This window comes from Capra hircus, chromosome 10 (assembly GCF_001704415.2).
Source record: "Capra hircus breed San Clemente chromosome 10, ASM170441v1, whole genome shotgun sequence".
Lineage (NCBI taxonomy): Eukaryota > Metazoa > Chordata > Mammalia > Artiodactyla > Bovidae > Capra > Capra hircus.
The window spans coordinates 43,379,419-43,400,962 of record NC_030817.1 but is presented as its reverse complement, the minus strand read 5'-3'; the positions used below and the strand labels follow the sequence as shown (position 1 = coordinate 43,400,962).

Genomic DNA, 21,544 nt, shown 5'->3' with positions numbered 1-21,544 from the left:
ACTTAAGTTTTTATTTCACTTACATTTTCAGAACTATAATTTCCTTTTGGTTCTTTTTGTGCTGACTCTTTCTCTTCTGAAAACTTGTTTTCCTTTCATTTCAAGTCTTTTGTCCTATATCATGGACTGTGGTTATAACAGTAGCTAAAGTCTTTAATTTTTCCATCTGGGTTATCTTAGGATTGGCATCTGTTGGTTGTCTTTTTCTTTGAGAATCTATTAAATGTTTCTGTTTTTTGTATCTCTAGTAATTTTAGAATATGTCCAGGATATCTAGTGTTAGGTAAAAAGACAACCAGGACACGAAAAGAGTGTCTAACAGGCTTTAATGGAGAGCACTACCGGGCGGGGTTCCCGGACCCAAACGAGGCAGGTCAAGGAAGTCCGCGCCTGGACTGTGCTGAGGGGTGGTTTATATACGTTTGTTGCGAGGGATGGTCAGGCTAGATCACCAAAAAAGGTACGGTTACTGGACGGGGGTTCGGATAGGTCATAGTAAACACCCTCTTCCAACAACACAAGAGAAGACTCTACACATGGACACCACCAGATGGTCAACACCGAAATCAGATTGATTATATTCTTTGCAGCCAAAGATGGAGAAGCTCTATACAGTCAACAAAAACAAGACCAGGAGCTGACTGTGGCTCAGATCATGAACTCCTTATTCCCAAATTCAGACTCAAATTGAAGAAAGCAGGGAAAACCACTAGACCATTCAGGTAGGACCTAAATCAAATCCCTTATGATTATACAGTGGAAATGAGAAATAGATTTAAGGGCCTAGATCTGATAGATAGAGTGCCTGATGAACTATCGAATGCGGTTCATGACATTGTACAGGAGACAGGGATCAAGACCATCCCCATGGAAAAGAAATGCAAAAAAGCAAAATGGCTGTCTGGGGAGGCCTTACAAATAGCTGTGAAAAGAGAGGCGAAAAGCAAAGGAGAAAAGGAAAGATAGAAGCATCTGAATACAGAGTTCCAGAGAACAGCAAGAAGAGATAAGAAAGCCTTCTTCAGCGATCAATGCAAAGAAATAGAGGAAAACAACAGAATGGGAAAGACTAGAGATCTATTCAAGAAAATCAGAGATACCAAGGGAACATTTCATGCAAAGATGGGCTCGATAAAGGACAGAAATGGTATGGACCTAACAGAAGCAGAAGATATTAAGAAGAGGTGGCAAGAATACACGGAAGAACTGTACAAAAAAATCTCCATGACCCAGACAGTCATGATGATGTGATCACTAATCTAGAGCCAGACATCTTGGAATGTGAAGTCAAGTGGGCCTTAGAAAGCATCACTATGAACAAAACTAGTGGAGGTGATGGAATTCCAGTTGAGCTATTTCAAATCCTGAAAGATGATGCTGTGAAAGTGCTTCACTCAATATGCCAGCAAATTTGGAAAACTCAGCAGTGGTCACAGGACTGGAAAAGGTCAGTTTTCATTCCAATTCCAAAGAAAGGCAATGCCAAAGAATGCTTAAACTACCGCACAATTGCACTCATCTCACACACTAGTAAAGTAATGCTCAAAATTCTCCAAGCCAGGCTTCAGCAGTACGTGAACCATGAACTGCCTCATGTTCAAGCTGGTTTTGGAAAAGGCAGAGGAACCAAAGATCAAATTGCCAACATCCGCTGGATCATCAAAAAAGCAAGAGAGTTCCAGAAAAACATCTATTTCTGCTTTATTGTCTATGCCAAAGCGTTTGACTGTGTGGATGACAATCAACTGTGGAAAATTCTGAAAGAGATGGGAATACCAGACCACCTAACCTGCCTCTTGAGAAATCTGTATGCAGGTCAGGAAGCAACAGTTAGAACTGGACATGGAACAACAGACTGGTTCCAAATAGGAAAAGGAGTACGTCAAGGCTGTATATTGTCACCCTGCTTATTTAACTTCTATGCAGAGTACATCATGAGAAACGCTGGGCTGGAGGAAACACAAGCTGGAATCAAGATTGCCGGCAGAAATATCAATAACCTCAGATATGCAGATGACACCACCCTTATGGCAGAAAGTGAAGAGGAGCTAAAAAGCCTCCTGATGAAAGTGAAAGAGGAGAGTGAAAAAGTTGGCTTAAAGCTCAACATTCAGAAAACGAAGATCATGGCATCTGGTCCCATCACTTCATGGGAAATAGATGGGGAAACAGTAGAAACAGTGTCAGACTTTATTTTGGGGGGCTCCAAAATCACTGCAGATGGTGACTGCAGCCATGAAATTAAAAGACTCTTGCTCCTTGGAAGAAAAGTTATGACCAACCTAGATAGTATGTTCAAAAGCAGAGACATTACTTAGCTGACTAAGGTCCGTCTAGTCAAGGCTATGGTTTTTCCAGTGGTCATGTATGGATGTGAGAGTTGGACTGTGAAGAAGGCTGAGCACCGAAGAATTGATGCTTTTGAACTGTGGTGTTGGAGAAGACTCTTGAGAGTCCGTTGGACTGCAAGGAGATCCAACCAGTCCATTCTGAAGGAGATCAGCCCTGGGAAAGCTGAAGCTCCAGTACTTTGGCCACCTCATGTGAAGAGTTGACTCACTGGAAAAGACTCTGATGCTGGGAGGGATTGGGGGCAGGAGGAGAAGGGGACGACCGAGGATGAGATGGCTGGATGGCATCACTGACTCGATGGACGTGAGTCTGAGTGAACTCCAGGAGATGGTGATGGACAGGGAGGTCTGGCTTGCTGCGATTCATGTTGCAAAGAGTCAGACATGACTGAGCGACTGAACTAACTCGGATAGGTTGTTAGGTTGAGGTGTCGTGGGCTGATATGTCCTTCTATGTGGCTGGGGTGGGGCGGCTTTAGCTGGCAAGTGTGCTGTCATTGGTCCCTGGGATCTGGGAGGATCCTTCCGTTAGGGACTTTCCCGCCGGTGGGAAAGAGGAAGGGCCGCCCATCATGGCCCCGGGGTCTGGCCTTACATCTAGAATATTATGAAATTTGAGATCTTGTTAAAAATCCTCTAGAGAATTTTGAATTGTTGAATCCTCTTGAGATTTTTGATGTTATTATGCAGCCATTTCAGTTAAATTCAAATCACAGTCTGTCTTTTGTGTGACTTTGAGTCCAATGTCAGTTTGGTTTTTAAAACCTTTGCATTATCATTCAAGTTTCTCTAATATGTGTCAAACAGGGTCAAGTCTGAAACATGAACAAAGGTCTGCACCATAGTTTAATTCTCAAAGCCTATGCCATGCTGTCTTTCTACCTGTGTGCCACTCAGGGAGTATCATGCACAAATTGAGGGTGTCTCTCCATTTTCCTCTTCTCCATGATTTCTTCCATACTTTGTGATTCCCAAGGGCCTCTTTTTTTCTTTTTTTGGTACGCTGACTAGAAAGCCAGGATTATGGCCTCTCTGTGCTATCATATACTTTCTGTAATTTAGTCCATTTCTGGTGATGACAGTAATACTTTTTGGATCAAAAGGTACCTATTCTCAGTTCTTCTGGTCAGAGAGGTTTTTCTCTCTGAGTTGTGGGTACTTTCCCTGCTTCCACCATTGTAGGAATGCCTCTTCTTGACTAGGGTTTGTCTTAGGTAAAGGGCAAGAGCAAAAAGAAAAATTAAAAAGAGCATTCCCCTCAACATTTTCCATCCCACAGGTCCTCCTTCCTTATCCTCAACCTGGGAACTCTTGGAGCTTTTTTGTCCACATTCACTGTACATTTCTGTGACTGAGCTATCCTCAAGTCTAAGCCTAAAATAAGAGATGAAAAAAGAACCAAAAACAGGAAATTCACCGCCATGTAGATCATTCTTCAAGTTCAGATTTTCCTTCCGATATATCTGCTGTCATTTTTCAGAAATCTCAGGTAGTTGCTTTATATATCATGTAAAAGGTTGTAATCAGTGAAAGAGAGAAGAAGGAATATTTTTGTCTATTTTAGCCAGAAGTGGAACATACAGTGGTGAATTTAACAGGCAGCCCAAATACAGTTTTTACTTGGTTTTTGATACAATGCAATTTTTAATAGCATATCTGTTTTTTAAATTATCATTATAAGCAGGATTTCACAGCTTAATAGAGACATTAAAAGCAATCTAGTCCAAATGAATTGTTTTGCAGAATATAAAATAAGAGTTTACATGGTTTGCGCATGGTTACACCATTAGTTAACACTGCACTTGTGAATTGAATTATAATTATGTTTCTGTCCATTGTTCTTTGTGTACAGTTCAGCTGCCAATTAATTTGCATTCCTTAAGGCCTAATGCAAAGTCTTAAAGTTTATAAAAATTGTTCATACTGTAGTAAGTATGTATTTGGATCATTGAACATAGACTGTTGCTGAAATTAAAATTAACAGTTTATATTCTGAGTGTTAGTTACCTCTTGTTTTTTAATTGGAGTATATTTGCCTAACTGAACGTGTTTGGTTTTATATGGAAGTAAAAGTAAAAGGGTTTATGGACAACTCTGGTTTAAAATATAAATTTGATACTACTCTCTTAAGTTTTTCAATTCTGCAACCATTGTCATATGTGTCTATAATGTCAAGTTCATCCTATCCCATAGCTATATATGCAGTTCCCATGTTACTAGTACCAGATTTAACTAAAGACTAACTTTTGCTGAGCTCCTGTTTCTGTATTCCCTTTCTTTCATTGCTACTTTAATTACCTTTTTTTTTAAATTGGAGGATAATTGCTTAACAATGCTGTGTTGTTTTCTACCATACAACAATGTGAATTAGCCAAAAGTACACATATATCCCTTCCCCTTTGAGCCTCCCTCCCACCTCTCCCCGATCTCACCCTTCTTGGTTGCCACAGAGCACTGAGCTGAGCTCCTTGTTATACAGCAGCTTCCCACTAGCTCTCTGTTTTATACACGGTAGTGTATATATGTTAGTGCTACTTTCTCAATTCATCCCACCCTCTCCTTCCTCTGCTGTGTCCACAAGTCTGTTGTCTGCGTCTCTGTTCCTGCCTTGCAGATAAGTTCATCAGTGCCATTTTTCTAGATTCCATATGAATCCACTATTTGTTTTTCTCTTTCTGATATACTTCACTCTGTATAACAGGCTCCAGATTCAAGTAACATGTTCACTTCAGAATTCTTGACTTTCATTTCCCTTCCTACAAAACTCTACTTCCCTGTCTCATTAATGGTTACCAAGTTGCTCAGGCTCAAAACCTAAAAGCTAGCCAGTTCCTTTTTTCTCTCACTTTTCATAACCAATCTGTCAAATTCTGTCTGCTCAAATTCTGAAATCTCCCTAGGATTTATCAATTTCTTTTCATCGTCATTGCCACTGTTTTGTTTCCTAGATTCTTACCCATTGTCCCCTAAGAAGACTTCATGACAATTGGAATGGTCATTTTAAATAAATTTGATTATGTTACATTCCTCCCTTAAGACTGCTTAATACCTTCCAGTGGATTTTACTGTAATGTGTACTTACCTTTGCTTGTGTCCCCTGAATCAGAGGTCAGCAGACTTTTCTGTAAAAGGCAAAAGAAATAGGGACTTCCCTGGTGGTCCAATGGTTAAGACTCCACATTTCCAATGCAAGGGGTATGGATTCAGTCCCTGGTTGAGGAACTAGGATCCCATATGCTGCATGGTGCAGCCAGGGAAAAAAAAAAGGGCAAAGTATGTATTTTAGGCTTTGTGCGCCATGTGACTTGTGTCACAGCTACCCAGCTCTCCCACTGTAGTACAGAAACGGCCATCAGTTCAGTTCAGTCGCTCAGTCGTGTCCGACTCTTTGCGACCCCATGAATCACAGCACACCAGGCCTCCCTGTCCATCACCAACTCCCGGAGTTCACTCAGATTCATGTTCATCACGTCAGTGATGCCATCCAGCCATCTCATCCTCTGTCGTCCCCTTCTCCTCTTGCCCCCAATCCCTCCCAGCATCAGAGTCTTTTCCAATGAGTCAACTCTTCACATGAGGTGGCCAGAGTATTGGAGTTTCAGCCTTAGCATCATTCCTTCCAAAGAAATCCCAGGGCTGATCTCCTTCAGAATGGACTGGTTGGATCTCCTTGCAGTACAAGGGACTCTCAAGAGTCTTCTCCAACACCACAGTTCAAAAGCATCAATTCTTTGGTGCTCAGCCTTCTTCGCAGTCCAACTCTCACATCCATACATGACCACTGGAAAAACCATAGCCTTGACTAGATGGACCTTAGTTGGCAAAGTAATGTCTCGGCTTTTGAATATGCTATCTAGGTTGGTCATAACTTTTCTTCCAAGGAGCAAGCGTCTTCTAATTTCATGGCTGCAGTCACCATTTGCAGTGATTTTGGAGCCCCCAAAAATAAAGTCTGACACGGTTTCCACTGTTTCCCCATCTGTTTCCCATGAAGTGATGGGACTGGATGCCATGATCTTCGTTTTCTGAATGTTGAGCTTTAAGCCAACTTTTTCACTCTCCTCTTTCACTTTCATCAAGAGGCTCTTTAGTTCCTTTTCACTTTCTGCCATAAGGGTGGTGTCATCTGCATATCTGAGGTTATTGATAGACAGTCTATAAACAAATTTGTATGGCTGCATTCCAATAAAACTATTTACAAAAACAGGGCAGACCAGATTTGGCCCACAGGCTGTAGTTTGACAACTTTTGGTAATTAACTGTTGCGTGACTTCATTTTTTCCTAGTCTTTCCCTACTTGCAAGCCATGCTACTGCTTGTCATTCTTGGAACACACCAAGTCTTTTTCCTTTCTATAGTCTGTAATCAACTTTCTCTCTGCATAGAGTACTCTTCTTCCTGGGACTTTGATAGGTCATTTCTCAATTGATGTTATTGTTCAGTTGCCAAGTCGTCTGACTCTGCAACCGCATGTACTGCAGCACTCTAGGCTTCCCTGTCCTTCACTGTCTCCCAGGATTTGCCCAAGTTCATGTCCATTGCATTGGTGATGCCATCCAACCATCTCATCCTCTGTTGCCCACTTCTCCTTCTGCCTTCAATCTTTCCCAGAATCAGGGTCTTTTTCCAGTGAGTTGGCTGTTTATATCAGTTGGCCAAAGTATTGGAGCTTCAGCTTCAGTCCTTCCAACGAGTATTCTCAGTATTTCTCAATATTCAAGTCTTTACTCACATGTTATCTCCTGCAGCTCTTCTGCCCAGCCCTGTCTAAAAGAATCACCATATACCATCTCCCACTTGACCCTCTTCACACTGTTTTCTTCAAGGCACTTGTTACTGCTTATAATTCTGTTATTGTTTTGTTTGTTTTCCTTAAGAACATAAGTTCCATTAGAACAGGGACGTTATCTGCCTTGTTCAGTGCTAACATTTCTATACTTACATGAGTTATTAACTCATAGTCAGAACATAATTATTTGTTGAATGATTTCATTTTTATGCATATAAATTTTGTGACTTGAATTTATAACAATATTGTAAAAAATAGATCGGGCATGTTTAAAGGGAAATTGATTTAGGAAATGTTCTTTTCTTTTTCTAAGCAATACTGACTCTTTTTTTCTTTTTTTGTTGGGGTTGTGAATATAGATCTGAAGAGGAATGACTATACACCTGATAAAATAATATTTCCTCAGGATGAGCCTTCTGATTTGACTCTTCAGCCTGGAAATTCCACCAAAGAATCAGAATCAACTAATTCTATTCGTCTGATGTTATAATATTACTGAATCATTGGTTTTGATTACACCTCACAAAAATGTTACTGTGTCACTTTTCTGTTAGGAGGAAATTGTTTGATAATACAGAAGAGTGTGTGCTGAATCTAGCACAGTTAAAAGGTCAATATTCTTTTGGCCCAGTTAAACTAGTCAGTCAAGAACTCCCTATATGATACAGCTGGCAGCTGTTAAATTTTAAAGGTAAAGAAAAATTAGTATTTATAACTTTTTAAAGGGCTCTTTTTAACAGAGAATTTCATTTGACTTTGTTCTGATGAGGGTAATAACCCTCTTTGCGTGGTGCAATACCATTAACCAAAGTTAGGTGTCTGCAGATTTTATTGGCAGCTGGTTTACTGCCATTCAGCTAGTGAAATGAAGTCACCCAGTCTTTTGGTTCAATGGCAGTCAGATGTCTTCCTCAGTGTGTTTTAGTGTGTTCAGTGATGTCACTAGTGCCCAACTAGATGCTTATTGGCCATGGGAAAGGAGGCTTGTTATATAATTCTAGCTCTACAGGGATATAGGAAGCCCAGGTTGAAAACCATTTTCTAAGAGGGACTTTATGAATCAGGGTTAGGCTCCTATTTAAAAGATAGAGCCAGTTTTTTGTTAAATAGAGCCCAAATTGTGCAAAAGTATAATTTTTTAAAAAATTGTTTTCTCAAGACATTGTTAAATAGAAGAAAGCCATGTTAGATTGCTATAACCTAAATATCTCAAAGGAAAAACTTAACTCACTGTTCAAGAGAAGTTCCCTTGTGAGAAAAGTTAAAGTGCTTTTTTCCTATCATATATATAGTGACAACTTGGAAGTTACATACTTTTCAAAAGATTTTATTGACCAATATATCAAATCAGAATGTAAACATGAATTCTTGCATATATTTAAAATTGTGTAGGAACATTTGAACATGAATAATGTTTGTGGTACTTAAGAAATTGAATTGGATTATCATTATGTAATGTTGGGAGATTGCAATGCAACTTTATGCCAATAAAATGTAATTTAACAGCCCCAGATATTGTTGAATGCTCAACAATAAGAAAAGCTTTTCGTCTGTCTAAAGTTCTGTGCTTTGATTTTTTTTTCTTTCTTTTTTTTACCCCTAGGTACTAATTTTAATTTTTATTTGGGAGGGAGCAGTGTAAATCTTATTTGTATTCAGTAGTGTATCTCATAGATACAGACAAGGCAAAAAGAGATAAGCTGTTCAAATAGTGTTTAATATTGATGAGGGGGGAGAAAGAAAATGTATTAAAAATATGCTATATACATTTTGTATATCATTAAATCTTTAAAAGAAATTAAATAAATTTATTCTTGTTTACAGATGTTTTACTGAGTTTAATCATTCTGAAAAATAGTATTTTCAGTGTTAATTTTTTCACAATATCAGTTTTTTTTTAATGAACCATCTTGTACACCTGTACTTTTTGATCTCCTGTACAGTGTTTAAAATGATCTTGATTTCTTTCTGTGTCTTTATTTTTGGATCTGTTTCTTGTTATGTCAGAAAACAGATTTATATTTATTTTTTGTTGATTATATCCTCATGATAATAACAGTAAGAGAACATTTATTTAGTACTTAATATGTATCTGATATTACACTAAATACTTTACATGTATTAACCCATTTAATCCTTAAAACAATCTTATGAAATAGGTGTTATTGTCATCCTGTTATGCTGGTAACAGGATAACAAGGCATTTAATCCTTAAAACAATCTTATGAAATAGGTGTTATTGTCATCCTGTTACGCTGGTAACAGGATAACAAGCACTTGTTATCTCAGATTCTTATACTTAGGAGCAGCACTAGGATTTGAACGCAAACAGGCTTTTATCTACATTCTTCAGCCCCATGGTATATTGACTTTCAAGTATAATGACTACTGATGATTTCTGTACCAATTCCTAGTCACTTTTTGGAAACAAATCTATTCATTAACTTTTTTGACTAATTCTAGAAAGTAACAGTTTACCTGAAAACTGCATTTCTCATTCCAAAGAAGTGTTGTTTTTAGATTACTCAAGTTCATCATTGTTACTCCATGGTCTAAAAGTGTCATTTGCTTTCATCTCTTTGATACTTCTCAGTCTCATCCTTCTCAAAACAGAACTCCACCTCTTTACCAAGTTACTTCATAAAACATCTTCTGCAAGTGTTCTCTAATATGCCTTCCTCAGTGTGGTGGTATATGCGAGCTACTATTATTTTTAAAGTAATGCATATTGATTGTATTGGGACATATAGAAACAATTTTAAATGTAAACAAAAGTATAAAATTACCCTCCTTTTCCACGTTTAAGTTGAACTATGTTGTTTTCATAGTCACCATCTGTCTTTTTACCCCCATAGACTGTACAATTCATAAAGGAAAAAAGAGACCCCTAAAATTTTTCACTCCTTTAACACCCCCTCCCTACCTTGTATACTGCTTGCTTTGTGATAGACATTCCATAAAATTATGAGTTTTTAAATGTTTTTCTACAATATCAAAATTTCTCTAGGAAGATAGATCAAAATGATAAAATCTTATGTATTTAAGCAGACAGTCAAGGCAAGAGCACCCAATAAATAGGATATATCACATTTATTTGCAGGAAGGAGATGTATCTATGAGCAGGGGTTTTTGTGATCCTCCTCATTTATCATATCTGTTCTGATTGTTTCCTAGGTAGTTTTCACACAAAGCATCTGTCTTTGAGGAACCCAGATATTCAGATCTGTCACAATTACCACGTAGTTAAATAAATAACTCAGTAATTACGTATTAGAGCAAAACTATACAACCACTGTGTGTCTCTCAAAATTAGATTGTCTGTGTTACCGACTAAGAGATGTCTTATTTTTGTATTTCCCTTAGAGCCTTGCTGGAGCTTGTAGCAAACAAAATATAGGTACTAAATAAGTACGTGTTGAAGAAGTACCACAGAATATTTTCAACATTAGATGATCTGTGAGCTTTTTCTTAGAAAAAAATCCCAGGTAAGGTTCTGATTCTCTCTAGAATATGTTTTCCTTCTAGGTTTATTGGAATTGCTCAAAGCAGAGTTTCTTCTTGGGGTTCTTGATTCTACTTTAGTGGATATGAGAGGGGCTGGGAGAGGGTATGGTTATTCTTCAGAAAAGTTATAATACATATACCAAATAAACAGCACCTTATTAGTAGAGTACTTTCTTTAGTGCACTGTCCTAACCTACAGTTAGCACTTGCCTGTTTTTTACTTGGAATTTCTGAAGTCCTGGAATTTTATGAAGTCCTCAATTATGGAACTTAACTTTCACTTTGAATGTTTTAGTATATGTTTCTAAAATACCAGAACTATAGTATCTTCACATCTAAAAATTTAAATTACTTAATATCGGAGAATGTAATCATTCTCAAAACAAATTTTTAAAAATAATTTTCTTGAATCAGGACTCAGATAAGCTTCATATATTACAGTTGCTTGATTTGTCTTTAAATCCTCTTTTAATAAATAGGTTTCTGCTTCCACGTTCTTTTTTTTCCAGTTTATTTTTTGAAGAACCAGCTCTTTTGTTCTAGAAAGTTTGCCACGTAAAAGGTTTTGTTGATTATTTCCGTAGTTGTCATTTTATGTTTCCTGTTTAGTCCATAAACTAGTTGTTATGTATAGAGACTTGATCACATTCAAGATTGATTCTCTGACAAGAATGCTTCACTGGTGGCATTGTGTACTTCCACTAGGAAACACAGGTCTTATTGTCTTTTGGGTGGTCATTGCCTAGATATCTTCAATAGGTCAGTCATTCTCAGTGTGGACCACAGCCCCCATGTGGACCACATTCCCCGTGATACTTTCTGTGGCCTACAAGGTCAAAACTTCTCATAACTGTAAGTTATTATTTGTCTTTTTCAATGTGTTCAAAGTTTTATTGTTGTTACAAAATCATTGATGGGTGAAAATGCTGCTACCTTAGCATGAATCAAGGAAGTAGCACCAAACTGAACTAGTTGTTTGTTACAGTCTTCACCATCATGCCAGTTTTTTTTTTCAATCCATTTCATTTCAAATGTCACTGATGAAGGAATAAGTTAATTTTTAATTAATTTTGACTTTAAAACATGCCTTTATTATTCTGTGGGGCAAAATGAAAAATAGGCATAAAGTACTGTGCTTCCTAAGGAAATGTGATGATTCTTTTAGGGAAAGGCAGTTATGCAATTGTGTGAGTTACAAACTGGACTAGTCACTTTTTTCATTGAACATGTCTGCTTGGACGAATAACAGACAAACCAGGGTTCTTCACACTGGGAGTGTTTGGTAGAAAGCTAACAGTACTTACTAAAATTTGAGCTTTCAAGAGAAAGTTGAAGTTTTTGAAAACTTGCCTCTTAACGTGGTAGCATGACAACATCCTGATACTTTTCCAATAAACTCAGTGCTGATTTAACAATTTATTTTTTATAGTGTATAAAGAAATTGTCAACATTTGGATAATCTGCGAAACAATCAATATTCTCCAGATGCTCTCTGCATGGATTACAAAATGGTCCATGAGTAGAAAAGGCAGTAAAACTCTAGCAGGGTAGAAGTTTACAGAATTCCAGATTCTACACTGCAGCTTACCTTTAGGAAACCACCGTTTGTCCATTTTGGTACTGTTTCAAATACGAATATCCAGGTGTTCAGTCATGGCTGACTCTTTGCAACCCCATGGACTGTAGCCCATTAGGCCTCTCTGTCCATGGAATTTTCCAGGCAAGAATACTGGAGTGGTTTGCCATTTTCTACTCCAGTGAATATCTATGGCTGTCTAAAAAGGCTAATAAAATGTTCCTTCCCATACAAAACTAGACAAATGAAGACAATGTATTGTGGTGTATAGATTAATAAAATAGAATTGAGAGTCCAGAAATTTGTGGTAAATTGATTTTCAACAAAGGTGCCAGAGCAGTTTGATGAGGGAAGAATAGACTTTTCATGAAATTGTTTTGGAACAACTAGATACCCACATGCAAAAGAATGAAGTTGAACCCATACCTCACATCGTATACAAAAATAAACTTAAAATGGTTTGCAAACCTAAACTTCAGAGCCTAAATCTTGAAACTCTAAGACAAAACTGTAGGGGTAAATTTTTGTGACTTTGTATTAGATGATAGTTTCTTAGATATGACAACCAACAGCAAAGGCAATGAAAGAAAAATGGACAAATTGAGATTCATCAAAATTTATAAAATTTTTGCTTTGAAATACACAATCTGCAGTGAAGAGACAACTGTTATGGTGGGAGAAGATTTTGGCAAGTAATGTATCTGGTAAAGGATTTGTATAAAGAACTTGCATTACAACAATAAAAATACAGCTCATAGGAAAAGGCAGTTTTCATCTTTGGTGTATGTTTATACTCAACAGAAGTGGAAATATCTACACAAAGCCTTGTACACGGATGTTCATAGCAATTACTGATAATAGTCAAAAAGTGGAACAACACACATGTCCATTAGATGAATGGATTAATAAAATATGATATATCTAAAAGTAGAATATTCTCTGCCTATAAAAAGGAAGTATGATATATCCTACAACATCCCTTTCAATTCTGGAGCTACTGTGTATGCACGCAAAATGAAGCTGGATAGACTTGGATTCTTGTTCTGTCACTTACTTCATGATTAACCAACTGATTGAGCAAGCCTCTGTGATAGTGTTTGTCCCATACAGTAAAGATTCAGTGAGTTTACTGCTGCTGCTGGTCAGTCAGTAAGTCATGTCTGATTCTCCAACCCCAAGGACTGTAGCAAACCACCCCCTGGGGTTCTCCAGGCAAGAATACTGGAGTGGGTTGCTATTTCTTTCTTCAGGGGATCTTCCCAACGCAGGGACTGAACCTGCATCTCCTGCATTGGCAGGCAAATTCTTTACCTGAGCCACCCAGGAAAGCCATATACTCAGCAAACAAAAGTACTCAAATAATAGGTTTGTTCATGCTATCTTTTTTCTTAGAAGTTCCAAGAAAGAGAAGAGGGTATGATGGAGAATCAAGAACAGTCTGAGAGTAATTTTTTTCTTTATAAAGGAACTTATTATCTTGCAGATTCTTTTGTTAGTCTAGTCAAAATAATAGCACATGCTCAAAACATATATGTGTATGTGTATAATGCGCTCAAAGTGTGTAAATTTTTTCCATATTCATCTCTTAACATTTGAAGCATTTTATGTTACTTTTTAAGCGTGAGAGTAGGAAAAAAAAAAGTTGTCAAAATACAAGTGTAAAACTAAAACATCAAGAAAATTCAAGTAGAGTAACCATAAAAGTGCTTGGTCATATACTAGTACAGGGGTACAAAAGTCAGAATAACTGTTGTGTGGGAAGAGTTGGAGCCACATAGAATAAATATAAGTAGTTAATAGATGGTGAACTATATATATGAAAGTGAAGTGTGTATTTTATTCACTATCAAATACCCAGCACAGTGACTGGCACAAAGTAGATTTACAATAAATATCTTCTAGATTAGTGAATGAGATGTCAGTTCAGTCAGTTCAGTTCAGTTGCTCAGTCGTGTCTGACTCTTTGCAACCCCATGAATCACAGCACACCAGGCCTCCCTGTCCATCACCAACTCCCGGAGTTCACTCAAACTCATGCCCGTCGAGTCGGTGATGCCATCCAACCATCTCATCCTCTGTCGTCCCCTTCTCCTCCTGCCCCCAGTCCCTCCCAGCATCAGGGTCTTTTCTAATGAGTCAACTCTTCACATGAGGTGGCCAAAGTACTGGAGTTTCAGCTTCAGCATCATTCCTTCCAAAGAAATCCCAGGGCTGATCTCCTTCAGAATGGACTGGTTGGATCTCCTTGCAGTCCAAGGGACTCTCAAAAATCTTCTCGAATACCACAGTTCAAAAGCATCAATTCTTCAGCACTCAGCTTTCTTCACAGTCCAACTCTCACATCCATACATGACCACAGGAAAAACCATAGCCTTGACTAGATGGACCTTTGTTAGCAAAGTAATGTCTCTGCTTTTGAAACAGAGGTTGGTCATAACTTCCAAGGAGTAAGCATCTTTTAATTTCATGGCTGCAGTCACCATCTGATAGTGACTATTTAGTAAAGCATTCCAGATTAAAAGATTAGAAGAGAAAATAAGTGAGAAAACTGAATAATTGCATTTTGGTTACTCTGCAAGTAAGAAGCAAAAATAAGTATACAAAGGAAAAAAACATCAGATTAACATAAGAATTTTTTCACCTGTCCTATAGTATTTGGGAGACACAAAGCAATATGAAGACAAAGGGAAGAGTTTGAACCAAGCTATTTAATGGTATTCTCAGAAAATGTACAGTTTTCTTGGAAAATATTAAGGATAAAATCAGAAAAATAAGATCTAATTTTTGCTGCAGTAGTGCATATTCTAATGTTGGAATGATATAGGGCATGGCTCCTGCCCAAGGATGACACAAATTTTGAAGTATTCCACATTTCCCCTCAAGCCCTGGCCATACCTCCGCACCGCCCCCGCCCCCCGCCCCCCGCTGGCCTGGCAGATTTCCATTGCTCCTAGGAGAAGCCCAGCTCCGTCAGGGCTTCTTGGGTCATGGACTTGCCCGCATAATGGCAGCAACCACCACTGAACTAGGGAGAAGCCATCGCTTGCAACTGAGATGTGGTACCCATTCATTTCATGTGTAGCTCTCCAACTAAAGCAACTAGGCACACACACTGCATAGGGCTACTCCCACACAACAATACACCAGGAAGACTGGGATAGGTAAAATTTGATTTCAGAGACAAACAGAATTCAAAGCAATATGTTCCGAATAAAATCTCATGGGGAAAAAAAACTAATGAAGGTAAGTAGTTTACCTGATAAAGAGTATAAAGACATGGTCATTAAAATGCTCATTGAACAGAGGATGAGATGGTTGGATGGCATCACCAACGCGATGGATGTGAGTTTGAGTAGGCTCCAGGGTTGGTGATAAACAGAGAAGCCTGGTATGCTGCAGTCCATGGGGTTGCAAAGAGTCAGACACGACTGAGTGACTGAACTGAAGTGAACTCAAGAATGGAGGAACTCAGAGCTTCAACAAAGACTTAGAACATAAAAGAATTAACCAATCAGAACTGAAGAATAAATAGCTGAAATGAAAATTATACACTGGAAGTCATTAATAGCAGACTAGGTGATACAGAAAAATGCACAAGTGACCTGGAAATTATATAGTATGGTGGGAATCACCCAATCAGAACAGAAAAACAAAAATTTAATGATAATTAAAGGGACTTCTGGGACAACATCCAGTGTACTAACGTTCACATTATAGGGATCTCAGAAGGAGAAATGAGAGAGGAAGGGCTATAAAATGTATTTAATGAAATTATGACTGAAAACTTCCCAAACCCAGAATACCCAGGTTCAGTAAACACAGACTATCCCAAACAAGATGAACCCAAAGAGACATCAAGAAATACCATAACTAAGGATGGTGGGAATTAAAGAGAATGTTAAAGGCAGCAAGAGAAAAAGAGCCACATCTGAGGTATCCCCAGTAAGTTTATCAACTGATACTTCAGTAGAAACATTGCAGACCAGAAGAGAGTAGCATGATATGTTTAAAGTGGTGAAAGGAAATAATCTACAATCTAGGATACTCTACCCAGAAAGATGATCATTCAGATTTGGAGAGAATATCCCTGACACTCAAAAACAATGAGTTCATCATCACTAAACTGGCCTTACAAAAATGTTAACAGGGTATTATTATTTTAAGAAAAAAAAGGCTATAATAAGAAATACAATACATGAAAGGAAAAATCTCAGTGGCAAGTGCAAATAATAAAGGCAATGGATCTGCCAAAGAAACAAGCTGATATGAAGATTAAAACACAAAACTAAAATCAACTGTAACTACAATAAACTACAATAAAGTGGGCTTCTCTGGTGGTTCAGACGGTAAAAGAATCCACCTGCAATGCGGGAGACCAGAGTTTGATTCTTGGGTTGGGAAGATCCCCTAGAGGGCATGGCAACCCACTCCAGTATTCTTGCCTGGGGAATCCCCTGGACAGAGGAGCCTGGCAAGGCTATAGTCCATGGAGTTACAAGGAGTTGGAAACAACAAAGCACAGCACAGCACAAAAAACAGTAAATGGATAGACATAAAGATGTAAAATATGACATCAAAAATATAAAATGTGACAGGGAGTGAATTTTAAAATGTTTTGAACTGAAATGACTTAGTTTAAAAAAAGTAGATGTAGATCGATATATGTGAAATTCATGATAGGCACAGATCAAAAATCTGAAATACATATGTGAAAATTAAAAAGAGGAAGCCAAACATAATAAAAATCATTAAACCACAAAGAAGAGACTAACAAAAAAAAGAACTACAAAAATAACCAGAAAAGTAACAAAATGGCAATAAATACTTATCTATCAATAATCACTCTAAATGGACTAAATACTCCAAAAGACAGAGTGGCTGATAGGATTTTTAAAATGCTAAACAAGACCCATGTGTATGCTGCCTACAAAAAACTCACTTCAGAGCTAAAAACAGACTGAAAATGAAGATATGGAAAGAATGTTCCATGCAAATGGGAAGAAAAAAAGCTACGGTAGCAGTACTCAAATTAGACAAAGTAGACTTTGAAACAAAGTCTATTTTCTATAATAAAAGATAAAGGGGTCAATACAAGAAGAGGCTATTAATTTGTAAATGTGCACCTGTCAGCACTTAATATAGTAGCATCTAGGTATGTAAAGCAAATATTAAGAGATAGCAAGAAAGAAATTGACTAATACAGTAACAGTAGGGGACTTTACCTCCTGATTTATATCAATGGATAGATCATTCAGTCAAAAAATCAATAAGGAAAGATTGGCCTTAAATGACATGTTAGAAGAACTTAACAGACATGTACAAGGTTCAGTTCAGTCACTCAGTCGTGTCCGACTCTTTGTGACCCCATTAATCGCAGCATGCCAGGCCTCCCTGTCCATCACCAACTCCCAGAGCCTACCGAAACCCATGTCCATCGAGTTGGTGATGCCATCCAGCCATCTCATCCTCTGTCGTCCCATTCTCCTCCTGCCCCCAACCCCTCCCAGCATAAGGTCTTTTCCAATGAGTCAACTCTTCGCATGAGGTAGCCAAAGTATTGGAGCTTCAGCTTCAGTCCTTCCAGTGAACACCCAGGACTGATCTCCTTTAGAATGGACTGGTTGGATCTCCTTGCAGTCCCAGGGACTCTCAAGAGTCTTCTCCAACACCACAGTTCAAAACCATCAATTCTTCGGCACTCAGCTTTCTTCACAGTCCAATTCTCACATCCATGCATGACTACTGGAAAAACCATAGCCTTGACTAGACAGACCTTTGTTGGCAAAGTAATGTCTCTGCTTTTGAATATGTTGTCTAGGTTGGTCATAACTTTCCTTCCAAGGAATAAGTGTCTTTTAATTTCATGGCTGCAGTCACCATCTGCAGTGATTTTGGAGCCCAAGAAAATAGTCTGTTTCCCCATCTATTTGCCATGAAGTGATGGGACCAGATGCCATGATCTTAGTTTACTGAATGTTGAGCTTTAAGACAACTTTTTTACTCTCCTCTTTCACTTTCATCAAGAGGCTTTTTAGTACTTCTTCACTTTTTGCCATAAGGGTGGTGTCATCTGCATATCTGAGGTTATTGATATTTCTCCCAGCAATCTTGACTCCAGCACAAGGTATTCCACTCCAAAACAGCAGAATACACCTTATTTTCAAGTACATGGGGAACCTTCTCCAGAGTAGATTACATGCTAGGCCATAAAACAATTAGCAGTAAATTTAAGAAGACTGAAACTATATCAAGATTCTTTTCCAGTTACAACAGTATAATACTAGAAATCAAGAGAAGGAAAAATGGAAAAGCACACAGAGACTAAACAACTTGTCCCAAAAAAAGAAAGAAGCCAATGGGTTGATGAAGAAATTGAAGGGAAAACAAATACCTTGAGACAAATGAAAATAAAAACACCACTTCCCAAAATCTATAGGAAGCAGCAAAAGCTGTTCTAAGAAGGAAGGTTATATTGATACAGGCTTAACTCAAGACATAAGAAAAATCTCAGAGGCAAGATGGGCTTGCGGTGAGCAGTAGTCAAGAAGCAGATTGTAAAAACAGTTTCTCTTCAAATCATTTCATGCTGACGAGCATCTTGATTCCATGGCAATGGCAGCAGTAAAATGGGCAATGTCAAACAGAACTAGTGTGAAACATATTTTCGCATTCAAAATGGAACCTTATATTGTGTTTGTCATAAATCTACATGATCTTCTCTTCCAGATGACTATAATTGCAAAGTAGACAATTTTGTGACATGTGATGGGAGGATAATACACCTTTCCATGGACATCCCATATGAACACACAGAACCTATGCCTCAGCCAGATCCTGTACATAATAATGAAGAAACACATGATCTAGTGCTGAAAACCAAATTAGAAGAAAGAAGGGAACACTTTGAGCAAGGACCCATGATAGAACAACTTAGCACCATAGGTATCCCCATGGACAGAATCATAGATGTTGTAGGAAACCTAATCCTCCAAAAGACAGGTGATAATGAGGTTTTCAGGATCCAAAGGGAAATGTTATCCTTAATCTCATTTGCCGTTTGAGAAAGTACAATTGGGTATGTACGTGTGTGTGTGTGTGCTCAGTTGCTTCAGTTGTGTCCAACTCTTTGTAACCCTCTACTGTAGCCAACCAGGCTCCTCTGTCCATGGGATTCTCCAGGCAAGAATGCGGAAGTGGGTTGCCCTACCCTCCTCTGGGGAATCTTCCCAACCCAGGGATCAAACCCAGGTTTCCTGCATTGCAGGCAGATTCTTTACCCCTGAGACACCGAGGAAGCACACGATTTGGTATGTCACTAATATATAGTAGAATCATAATAAAATGTCTTCACATACAAAAAAGAAAAAAAGAAGTGACCTGATTTAGAACAAGCAAAGCCCAAAGTCAACAGAAAGAAGGAAATAATAAATATTAGAGTGGAAATACATAAAACAGCAAAAAAAAAAAAAAACAAACCCAAGAGCTGAATTTTTGAGAGGATAAGCAAAATCAATAAACCTTTAGCCAGACTCATTAAGAAAAATGAGAGAGGGCCCAAATAAAATTAGAAATGAAAAAAGTTATTAATGTAACCAATATCACAGATATATAAACAATCATAAGAGAATACTACTAATAGCTATATACCAACAAATTGGACAGTCTCGAAAAAGTGAATAAGTTTTTCAAAATATACAATCTTCCAAGACTACACCAAGAAGGATATAAAAAATTTGAACAGACCAATTTCTAGTATTAAAATTGAATCAGTAACCGAAAAACTTCTAACAAAAGTCCAGGACTAGAGAGCTTCCCAGAGGAATTCTACCAAACATTTACAGGATAGTTAATACCTTTCCTCAAAACTATCAAAAAAACTGCAGAGCAGAGAACACTTCAAACTTCTCCTATGAGGCCAGCATTACCCTGTACCAAAACAAAAGACACTTTAAAGAAAATTACAGGCCAGTATCCCTAATAAACAGAAATGCAAAAATCCTCAACAAAATTATAGTGAATGAAATTCAACAATACACAAAAAGGATCATACATCAATCATGATTAAGTGAGATTTATTCCAGGGATATAAGAATGGTTCAACATCCATAAGTCAGTCATTATGGTATATCACAGTAACAATACCAAGACTAAAAATCACGTTATCTCAATAGATGCAGGAAAAGAATTTGACAAAATTCAACATCTGTTCATAATTTAAAACTCTTCAGAAAGGTGACATAGAGGAAACATACTTCAACATATTAAAAGCCATTTATCATAAACATAGTTAACATTCTCTAAGATCAAGAACAAGAGAAGGATGCCTACTCTCAGCATTTCTACTCAGCATGACATTGGAAGTCTTGCCATTGCAATCAAACAAGGAAAAGGCATTCAAATTGGAAGGGAAGAAATAAAATGGTCACTATTTGGAAATGACATGATAGAATGGAATATTACTCAACCATAAAAAGGGTGAAAATTTTGCCATTTGCAACAACATGGATAGACCTGGAAAGTATTGTTCTTAGTGAAATTGGTCAGAGAAAGACAAATATGGCATGTTTTCACTTACATGTGGACTAAAAAATAAAACAGACTCACAGATACAGAGAACAAACTAGCCGTTGGTTACCAGAGGAGAAAGGGATGGAGGAAAGGACAAGACTGGTTAAGGGAATTAAGAGGTACAAACTATTATTAGATGTAAAATAAGATACAAAGATGTAATAGCACAGGGAACATAGCCAGTACTTTATAATAACTTTATATGAGTATAATCTGTAAAATACTACGTCACAGAATTCCCTGGCTGTCCAGTGGTTAGGAGTTGGCAACTTCACTGCCGTGTCCTTGGTTCAGTCCCTGGGCAGGAAACTTAAGATCCCACAAGCTGCTCAGTGTGGCCAAAAACAAATCACTGTGTTCTATGCCTGAAATTAATATGTCAACTACCCTTCATTTAAAAAATGAAATATATGATTGAAATAGGAAGACATGAAATAAAAGATACAGAAGTGAGCAAAAGGTTATGAAGTATACAGGTTTAAATACTTGCTGAGAAGTGTTTATGTGTGACTTAATCTTTTTAAGTAAATTAGAATAAAATTTTTTTAATATGTAAAGAGTATTCAGGGGAAGGTGTAGTAAAGCATATTTATCTCACCTTTTAGGGTAAAGTTATATATTTTAATATTTGACATTGAAAAATAATTTTAAGTATGAGTAGCCCTTGCTATCCTGACTTTCACTATATTATCTCAGACACTAGATAAACTAAGTTTTCACACAGACTCATTACAAGCCATCCACAGGTTCAAAACT

At 37.7% G+C, this 21,544-nt stretch overlaps 1 protein-coding gene and 1 pseudogene across 1 annotated transcript in view; both read left to right on the top strand.

The window, feature by feature from the left end:
- The window catches only part of TRPM7 (transient receptor potential cation channel subfamily M member 7), a 108,658-nt gene extending 99,695 nt beyond the window's left edge, over nucleotides 1-8,963 (top strand). The window contains exon 39 of the mRNA XM_005685780.3: nucleotides 7,500-8,963. Coding sequence (XP_005685837.1) covers nucleotides 7,500-7,630 — 131 coding nt within the window. The 3' untranslated portion in view covers nucleotides 7,631-8,963. The remainder of the gene's footprint in view (nucleotides 1-7,499) is intronic.
- On the top strand, nucleotides 18,369-19,314 carry LOC102174030 (annotated as a pseudogene).